Here is an 11,085-nt window from a genome sequence, read left to right as displayed (position 1 = left end):
CATACACTTTTCTCTAATTCTCACACTTTGAATCTGCACATTTTCTTTCTGTTTTCACTATCATTCTTTCTTTCTCTCAAAGCCAACTTCTTCCTTCTCTGTTTCGGTTTTGTGTTCCAACAACTTTGGTATCAAGAGCTAGGTTGAAGAAGAACAAGAACACAAAAGGAGAGTGAATAAGCTCAAAGGAAGCATTGTAGAACCCCCACAAATAAAAAGCCTAATCACACCTAATACGTCAAGCTCAAGCCGACATATACAACAAACGTTTAGGCTCATTTTAGGCAAAGTGTAAGATAATTTCATCCATATTTATGAGCAAGTAGACACAAACAACACCATAGGTATATGTGAAATAATAACTAAGTCTTCTCTAAAGTTTAGTCAATGATAAACAACCAAAATCATAAATAAAAGCGAAGGTGTACTAAAAAACTACAATAAAATATAAATATACCATGTGCTGGTTTTTATTTTAAAAGCTATCCAATTATTGCAAAAAAAGTGCATTTTTTTCGTTTGCTGGTTTTTTTATTTTCAAAGTTATTCAATTACGGATAATATAATGTAAATATATCAAATACAATCTTCACGTAGTTAAGTAACAACACAAAAATATAACACACTTTCCCCCAAATTTGTCTCACTCTCACCGATCCTTTAAAATCTTCCCCCACAGCAATGAAGTTAACTCACATTTATAGAGCTCAAAAATTCACTTGAATTCAGATTCCTCATCTCTTTACCAAAGAATGTTTTTATAGATGGGTAAGAAAATGAAGGTCCCTTCTCTTCTTAACAACTCAGAAGTTAAGTCCTCTTCTTCTTGGCCTTGGCTATATTGTAACCAACCAAGAACCCTTTCCTTTAGAGACAACAATTGCATATTCAAAACCATTAACCCTGTCTATTTAAATGCCACCAATCCCACCATGGACGTGGTTGAAAGTTCTGAATCCCTTTTCACTATCTCTCCTGACTCTAATAGCTTCTCAACCACTTCTGAAGCATCCAGAAGAGGTCAAGATTCAACGGAGACCGTGATTCGCGAATCACGGTCTGACCGTTTATTCTTCGAGCTAGATGAGACTAGCTCTATACTAGAGGCCAAAAGTGGAGGTAGGGTTCCATTCAAAGATAGTGTTGCTTTTACTATGGATTCACAAGACCCTTATGTGGATTTTCGAAGGTCCATGGAGGAGATAGTAGAGACTCATGGTGTGAAGGATTGGAAGAATCTTGAACAGATTTTTTGTTGGTATTTGAGGGTCAATGAAAAAAGTAGTCATGGTTATATTGTTAGTGCTTTTGTTGATTTATTGGTTAATCTTGAATTTGTTCCGGCTTCTTCATCTTCTTCTAGTTATAGCACTCCTTGTGTTTCTTCTTTGGAAGCTGAGGAGGAAGTTGATAGTACTACTAGTTCATCTTTGTTATTCGAACAAGTTAAGGAGGTGATTAAACATGAAGATGAAAAAGCTTCATCTTCCTCTTCCGATGTTTCATTTTAAGGTTGAGGGGAATTGTATGTATATTCAGTATTGTATAAGTAACATTTCTTTTTTGTAAAACAAACTTGTTACGATTATTATTACCATTTTTGTAACGTCATTATCTCTTATCAATCTATACATATGTGGCAAAAATTGACGGCAAACATTCTATTGCTTTCACTGCAATAAACTGTCACTTTTGGTTCTCAACCTAAACATAGTTTTTCTCAGCTAACATGATGTTTTTAATAATAATTGATGAATGAAAACATAGGAACATGGTATAAGAAAATGAGGGTTTGGTTAGGTTTGTGTCCTTTGCTTCAACGGCATTATATTATTATTTTTTTTATAAAATTAAAGTCACGACATTTTATTAAGTTTGTGTGTGTTGAAAACTATTGATGTTTTTGTGTTCAAACCTAAATTAAAAAAACAATTGGTTTAATGTCTACATTCAAGTAAATATGATTGGACTATGAACCAGATAAAAATCATTTGTCTTGAACGATATATTATTTTTGTTTCAAGCTAATTAGAATGTTACATTTTGTTTTTAAAAATTTTCTTTTATTCATGTGACAATACGTCACTGACCCGGGACAGAGAATATGACATCATTGAAAACAAATGATTCTTGTCCGATTGTCCCTATGAAAAGTGTAAATTGTAACTCATATAGACTTATATTTGGATAGAAATTACTTGTTCCATGTTCCATTCTCGGTCATTAGCTTGAAACACTATTTGGGACATGTGATCTCAGTCCTTATATTTGCGGAACAAGAATTGTAGTCCCAAACCATATACCAAATTGTGTTCCACACCAATAAAAATATGTTACATCAATTGAAAAATTGAACATTTTCCCCCTGTTTTTTACTGTTATTTATGTGCTACATGGTTTGAGATAAAAGATCATTATTTGTAGTTGGATAGTTAGTCATCAACCATCAGATACATTACACTATCTATCATGATGATGGAATCATAACCGTGAGTTTTGAATTTGGGAGTCATAATCAAATGAGGGGTACAAATCCAGCGCAGAATTTTGAGGTGGTCCAGCTGAACAAAACTGAGAATTATCATGTTCATGGGCCAGACTCGAGAGAAAGAAGCTGAGAATATGAATACATAGGCTTATTTCTTATGTGGCATATCATCATATGCAACATTGTCTCGATATGTCTCTTGTGTATGTGTAAATTTTGGAATATAATCCATGTTTTCGAGAATCTTACATTAGCTGCCTGCAAGATTGAGGAAGAGTACAAAATACTGACATTCAGCTTTGTAATGGGAACAAATTAATGTTCATATCCAAGCAATATATTTCAAAATATCATGTCCACTCGTACCTATACATATTACATTCATATACGAGAAGGAATTAGTTTACACCTAAATTAAATTATATTAGTTATATCCAATCTCATCTATTCATTTTTTTCTAAATCCAATGAACCATAGGGGTAGTGAAAAAAATGAATCTTACATAATTTTAAGTTGTACAATTATAATCAGTTGGATTTTAAAAAATAAACAGTTAAGAGATTGAAAATAACTAGTGTAATTTAAGTTATATTCACGTATAATGATAACTATCATATCTTACTTGACTTGTTTTTCCTAAAGGATATTGTGATCCTAGAATAAATTGTATATATTCTCATTAAATTAAATAATTGTCACTCACTTTCAAGCATTCTAGTGGATGTTGGATAAAACAAGAGAGGGGACATGTTGATGATGAAGAGAACATCAAGGGTGCAACCTAAGGTCCCTAAGTGATTAATAGTAACAATGGAAATATCCAAATCTAGTCACTACTAGCTAGCTAATTGTGAATGCAAATTATCTATATCAAAATAATTATGTCTTTATGTCTTCGTGTAATATTATTAACTTTTAAAAATTAACTTTATTTTTATTTGATACATATTTGTTAATATCATATTGATGATATTGGCTCATACCTCTTAAAATAGGATAGAATATCTCAATTTACTAGTTACACTCTATTCTCCCTCTAAATTGCAAACAAGAATCTAATGTTCCCAAACATGCCCCAAAGTCTATCGCAAACCAATCACGATATGTCACATTAGTTAAAAAATTAAACATTCATGACTTTATTTATTTTTGTTTTATTATGATCGGACCAAGGTAGTTTATTAGACAGATTTAGGGAAACACATAACAAATTAGTTTTAGTAAAATAAATTGAGAAAAAATATATGTATTGACAATAAATAAGTTTGATATACTGTTAGTGTATTATTTATCATGCATGCTTAATAATCATTAACTCTTCAAAAAAAATTAATAGAAATAAATAGTAAATGATGTATTGATTTTATATAAATCTTTAGGGTGTCAGTATGCAAATATTCCACTTAGGGAAATTAGGTAGTTGTGTTATTTTTATTAGTTCCTTTGATTCTATGAGTTGGTTTTGTTTCAAATAAAGCCATGTCAAGAACCAGCCTTAATTGGTTCTAGAGGGAAAAAACCAACTCATTAAATAGGGGTTTGGTTGGATTGACTCACTTGGTTTTCTTGGTTATGTTAGACCAATGTGCAACCCTATTTAATAGTGGCGTTCATATCCTCTTCACTTCCCAAGTAAAAATAGAGGCAAACTTAAGCTCTTCAATAATTTACGTGTGTAATAAAGTAATGTTTGTTAAAAAAACTAAAACCATCATGAGAGAATTTGACAAAAAAACATTGATAGAAGGAAATATAAAGGCCACCCAAATAATGTGCCTCGTTAGACATTTTTTTATTCACATGTAATACAGTTTCCGAGTGTAAAAGAAATGGCCACTTTTTCATGGGTCGATCAAGCATGTAATAAACAATCATTGTAATGTTTAATTGGGAAAAATCTCCCATTAATCACTGAACTCAAACTCAAAAATGAGAAGGGTTGGGACCAATGTTAAAAGAGTCAACCTAGTAATAAATGACAAATTAACTTGTTAGCTCGAAACTCTCGTGTCTTTTTTGCGTACCCAATGTTGCTTTGTTTTAACGTAAATCACATTTTACAAAGATCAAAAAAAGGAGATTGTTCAGCATTAGATTCCTCGTCTATGATTTTTGTCTTGCACTGAAGCTTCTAAACCTACACACTATACATTTTTAAATTTCCATTTCTCGTCTAACCAAGTAAATGTAGAATTTGAGCATAGTGTTTCCAGGGATGCTGACACAAATTTTAATATTTCATGTCTTATACTCTTAAAAAAAACATTTCATGTCTTGTAAGATTATATTAAATTTTATAGTGAGCTAACCTATAAAGTGAAGAAATAAAATGTACTCCTATCTAACTTTATATTATTTACTGCACTAAGATTTTAAAGCAATTTGTCAAAGCTAAACTACTTTTGGAAGAGTCCTATGGTTTAATTGTAAATTTGTAATTTCATACCATTACATGCAATAGGTGACCCTATGAAGGATATAAAAATTTACAACTTTTCTTTGAGATTATTGTCCTTCCTAAATCAATTAATTACTCATTCCAATATTTATATCTTGTAAAATAAAAATTTACATAAGAATCATAATAAAGCACGTAACAAACCATGGATGATTAGAGTGATATATTTCTGCTCTGCATACTTAGTAAGTCGAATTTAAATTTTGTGTATAGAGAGAAGAACTAGTTGTAGTACAAGTATGATAGAAAATTAGAAACGTCTCTTGTGGAACATACAAATAGTTAGAGAAAAAAATAATAAATCATGAAATTTATGGTGTCGTTAGAATGATATATAAATAATTAGCTTACAAATGCAAAATTAAAATAATTATTAATAAAAAAATGTAGTCGTCTTTATATATAACAATTTTTTTTATCTTTATTGTGGAAATCGTGCGGGGCTTACTAATTTTTTTTTTTCGTGACCATCCAGACAAATAAACAGACACACCACAGGTTTTTACATGCCCAAGAGCTTGGGAGATTCCGGTAGGAGATGCAATTGTCGTGTAAGAGTTTTTTATATTATCATTGTATTTTCTATTATTAATTTTTAATTATTATTGACTTTTAAATAAAAATAATTCAAATGAATGATAGATAATTCACTGACTATATATAAATCTTTACATTATTGGTACATAAATATTAACTATAATACTACTATTTGGTGAGATAAGACTGAGCTATTTATTTTCCATTTTATTTTAACTAGAAATGTGACCAAGGAGAAACTTAATCTCAAGTTCCTACTACCTTAAATTAGTGTCTAGGGATGAATTTTCACTTAGCCCGAATCATATTTGTGGAGTTTAATGATTTAAATTCTGTTTGATGAACAGTGGATAATGATGACAATGATATGGGATGGCGACAATAATAATGTATGGTTACAATAATTTTCATGTAGGAGTATGATGGGAAATTTTGCATTAATACAACCTATGAGGAGTTTATTTAGGGACTCACATATATTATTTTATCATTTTCTATTGTTATCTAGAGTTTCATGAATAAATATAGAGTATAATTATCATGGTACTACCCAACAACGAAATTAATGGTCATGAGAAATGTGACTCGCTAAATTAACAGTAAATTCTATAAAGCAAAGTGTCAATTTTATAGCAATCATTTTATGATTTTTTTTATAGATTTTTTTTATAGATTTTTATTGTTTATTTTAGCTGAGAGTTGTTTTTCTCATATGTCTGTTGGTAATCGGAACCCATCTTCCAAACGCACCTTTCATTGAATCATTGGGCTAACATGACAGCCCAAATTGTGTAAATAAGATATGAAGGTAAAATGTTTGTAATTTGTAGGCCTAGAAGTTTCTTCATGTAATCTAAATTAGCAACCTAAGAATGAAATAAATTATGTATACTAATTAAATTCCGTTAAATCTTTAGAAAGATAAAAAAGTTAAAGTTTGGATTCTTGGATGTGACACTTGTTAGAAGAAGTAGACGCACCTAAAAAAATAATTTCTATATACTTGGTGCACAATAGGATACGCTAGATCAAAAAAAAATTTAGAATTGAATGAAGTTTTATAATTTAAAACATTTGGCTTTAATTTCTATATTGATTGTTATAATATATCTACATTATGTTAATGTAGCTTGTGATGAGTCATCACTTAGCTTACTTTCTAAAACTAAATAATTAAATCAATTAATTTTTTGTTACTAAATCGCTTAATTTAGTATAGGACTAAAACTAAATGATTAAAAAAATCAGAAAAACTGAGGTTAATAACAAAAATAAGTAATTTTCTCGAAGAAAAACTTGATTGGACATAAGATATAAAGTGTATATGATGGAAGAAGGTTGTAAAATGTATACACTAATAATGTATGATTTTTATATATTGTCATTACATCATTATCATTCATTTAGATTATATTTTTTTAAAAATCAATAATAATTAAATATTATTAGTAATGATGTAATAACAATGTATAATATTCATACAATGTGAATGTATATATCTTTTTCTCTATGTAAAATAGTCATTTCTTTTTCTATCATCTATATTTTCTTTTTACCATAAGAGATAAAAAAAAATTATATTGCCCCCTTTTCCTATTCTCTTAATATTTCTCTGGACAATCACATGAAAAAAATTAACATCATCTTATTTTCTGACTCCAATTACTTTTATTGTAAAACAGATAACTAAAATTAAAATAAAAGGTCTTATTCTTCTCAACTCTTCAATTTTGTTTATTCTTTAAATTTAATTCAAAGGCCGAGGATAATAAAACCAAAATTATAAAAGAAATGAGGAATCTTTAATGTCAACGTTGGAAAACTCACTGAGTCAGTCCCGAAAGTTTCTATTCTCATCTCAATGAAAAGCATTAAACACTAACTTTAATGCTAAACTTTGGAAAATGCGCCCTGTCACAAAAGTTGTTTCTATTCTTATCTCATTGGATTTGGAAAACGAACTTTGGAAAATTGTTTTACATTTGTAATAATACCAAAATATGGAGAATCATATGATATCTCTAACCATGTCACCCAATGTTATTAATATCATTCGGTTATTAAATCAGTTAGGTATAGGATAAAGTCGTTTAACTATGATTTAGTAGTTAAATTGAATATCAATGAAATTAGATATACATAATAATATAGTAATATTAATGTTGAAAAATCAATATTTTTTATTTTCATTAAAAATATTTTTAAATAAAAATCGAATGATCATATAGTTCACTTGAATACCACTAGTATGATCATTTTGATTAAATTTGGTTAGTTTTGACCAATATGATTATATGATCAGTATAATTATTACGTAATAGTATTGGGACCAGTTCACCTTTTTTTCAATTGAATAGGCCAACACAAACAGGATTTTACAATACTAATATCACCAACCAATTAAAATGAATAAAAATAGAAAAACCATGAATATTAATTTTTTATTTTTATTTTAATTGGTCCTTAGAACCAACATATCCCTTCATGAGGAGAGTTCAACATGAAATTCTTGGATACTATCTATTACATCAATTTTTAGACACTCCCATCCATATATAACACATTCTTCCCATCAACACAAACACAACCTTATACATGTTTTAATTTTAAATAGGAGTGTCTCATCTAGAAACTATGCCTAACCAAGAACTAATCTCAAACAACTAGATTTGAAACAACTCATAGAATTTAACACATCTTCTAATACTATACAACTTGTTAATATAATGAACCATTAGCACATGCAATGCTTAGAACTCACGTGCCTTTCGGTTGAAGTGAAACCTGGGTGACTTGGCCCTAACAGAAAAAACACCATTCCAGATCTCAGTGAAAGCTCTAACTATAACACCATGGTGATAGGGTGAATTCAGCTGAAGAAAACAGTTCAGAAGTTCTCTAAGATCATCTTTGGAGTTTATCTCATTCTCCAATATCATTTGCAGCATGGAATGTCTGAAATCCAAATAAGGGTCATCAGAATCTTTCTCCACAGCTACACCCTCTCTTCCACTTCTTCCAAATCCCCCTACTGTATTCTGTGCCATAACATGAGTATCTGACTCTGAAAAGTTTGAGGAATCAATGTAGCATGTTGAGAATGTGGTGGTAGTTTTGGTTGGGGTAGTACTGTGTGATGAAGATGAATGGTTGTAAAGTTTGTTTTTTGAGTAAGTGGGGTTCTGTGGTTTTGGCTTTGGGTGGAAAATGTTACTCAACTTTGGTCTTCTGCAGCTTCCACAACCTAGTTTCACTGAAACTGTGTTCAAGAGAAGCTTCTTTCTAGAGGTAGACATGTGTGTTTGTTTTTTCTATGTTATTGTGTGACTGCTACAGAAATTGAGAAAACATAACATGAAAAGGAAGGAAATATATGGAAGTAGAGCTTTTCAAAAAGACTGAGATGTATAGCTTTGGAAAGAGGCGTTGTTATTTATGGCCATGGTTTGATTTTTCATATTTTATTTTTGCACTCACAGTGTTCCCCAATCATTAAACATGTAGTAATAATAAGTAATATATTCAGAAAGAGAAAGAGAGATCATGAAAGTTAACCCAAATAATTTATAGCAAAAGTTTTATATTTCATTATATCAATTAAATAGGATTTTACTTAATAATATTAACACATTTAAGTATTTTTTTAAAATATTATTGGGTTGATACAGAAAGACAAAAAAAATTTGGTTTACAAGATTTAGATTCCATCAAAGTTGGGGAAAAGAATCATCTACATAGATGAGTTATTGCATTTGCTTGTGCATGTTATAAAGATAAAAACACTCTCTTATTATATTTAAAGAGTAAAAATATTACATCATTCTATTTTTTCTTTTATTTTTTTAGGTACTAAAAATAAAAGTCATAAAAACAAAAATTATTATTTTCATATTACTTGATGAAATTTGATTAGCTAGGGAGATAGTGAGATACTTTTCTGGACATGTAATCTTTCTTCAACTCTCAAACATTTATTTTCCATAGAATCATGTTTAAAAAACAATGACATTTACCAACTAATGCTCCTTCTTGTTAATTAATGAGTATGACTTAGTTGAGAAGGACCAAGGAAGGAGGGCCTTAATTAGTTTTGCATGTGACATAAAAGGTGCCAACATAATATATATGAAAATGATGATTCTAACCTACTTGCTAAACATTATTGATGATATTAGAGATCTGGACCGCAGATTTTATTTGCTATAAACAAATGTTCATTGAGGTATATAGAAGATTGGCCTTAGAATCACATGTGCATTGAGAATCATATCCATTTGAGGCATTTATATTCAAGTTGGTCATTTTCTTGAGATGAGATGAAGATGGGAATCAATTAATGAGCAGCAATGGCTACTTTAACTACGAATTAAATATGAGATTTGGAAGATCAAACTTCAAGGACAAATAGAATCTGACATTGCATTGGGCCTTGGGGCATTGGTAAGGACACTAATGCTGGATGGTCATGAGTCATCGTATTCGATCAAAATGAGTTTTATACACTATTATTATATAATTTTATCATTTATGTTTAATTATTATTGATTTTTCAAAAAATGTAATACAAATATATAATGAATGATATGTTTATTGTATATAAATCTTTATACTAATATATAGATATTAGAGGCAATGGACATTATATTAAAAACAACCCATGAATACTATCATATATAATTATATAAGTATACCTTTGTGTAATTTTTATGAATAAGTTTTTTAAATTTACTTTTGATTCTAGTTATTAATTTTATAGACATCTAATAATTTAGATCTACTCACTAATTTAAATCATTAGATTTTCGTATAATTAATTGTTAGGATGAATAGTAAGTTTAAATGATCCTCCCCATTATTTTATATACTTGTTATTTAATTTGATTGCTTTCAAAAATTGAAGCAGAATCATGGGACAGATAAAACAAAAATCAGTCAAATGAACTACTCGATTTCACCCCATCGGTATAGAATTTTGAATCGCTCATAAAATCAGAGACTAGGGCTTCGAGTACCAAGCAAACTGGCCTGGGTTTCCAAATTCGGCTAAGATTAAAAATGAACATAAATAAGATAATCACATTTTCTATATAGAAAAGTGTAAAAAGTAGGAAATATGTTAGAAATTATGATTCAGCTTATGTCTCGTGGATGGAAAAAATCTCCGCTACCTGTGGATGTTCTCGGTTCAGATAAGATTGTCTCCGGTGCGAGAATACCTTTGGGAAACAAAAAAAAATATTTTTTGCTGATAAGAAACCATCTCTCAGAAATCAATTCAGACAAAGTCTCCTTAATTTCATAGTTAGTTTTTATTGTCTGTAGTTTATATTGTCAAACTTGTATTATTAGTTTTTCCTTTGTTTTTAGCTTAGACTTGTCTGCAGAATCATATATTTATATTGAGTTATACTTAAACTAAATGTCATTCATCACTAGAAGTTAATTTCATTTATTCATTTCATCTGAATTAGTGAGTAATCTATGTTGAGTAATCTATATTAAACACAATTAAGAAATATTAAATAAATAGTTTTAGTTTATAGTTTATAAAACGATACGAAGTATAACGAGGATCACTTATCCAAAGTCTTTGTCTCATCT

General features: G+C 29.5%; 2 protein-coding genes across 2 annotated transcripts; one reads left to right on the top strand and one right to left on the bottom strand.

The window, feature by feature from the left end:
• Positions 668 to 1,583, top strand: LOC109348301 (transcription repressor OFP13-like). The gene has a single exon (XM_019588683.1). The coding sequence runs from the start codon at positions 765 to 767 to the stop codon at positions 1,509 to 1,511; it is 747 nt and encodes a 248-aa protein (XP_019444228.1). The 5' UTR covers positions 668 to 764; the 3' UTR covers positions 1,512 to 1,583.
• LOC109347223 (transcription repressor OFP6-like) lies at positions 8,043 to 8,922 on the bottom strand. Its single transcript, XM_019586928.1, has one exon. The coding sequence runs from the start codon at positions 8,778 to 8,780 to the stop codon at positions 8,235 to 8,237; it is 546 nt and encodes a 181-aa protein (XP_019442473.1). The 5' UTR covers positions 8,781 to 8,922; the 3' UTR covers positions 8,043 to 8,234.

The sequence above is a fragment of the Lupinus angustifolius genome, chromosome LG05 (assembly GCF_001865875.1).
Source record: "Lupinus angustifolius cultivar Tanjil chromosome LG05, LupAngTanjil_v1.0, whole genome shotgun sequence".
In the NCBI taxonomy this organism is placed as follows: Eukaryota; Viridiplantae; Streptophyta; class Magnoliopsida; order Fabales; family Fabaceae; genus Lupinus; species Lupinus angustifolius.
The sequence above is the reverse complement of the archived record's forward strand: the minus strand, read 5'-3'. Positions and strand labels throughout refer to the sequence as shown.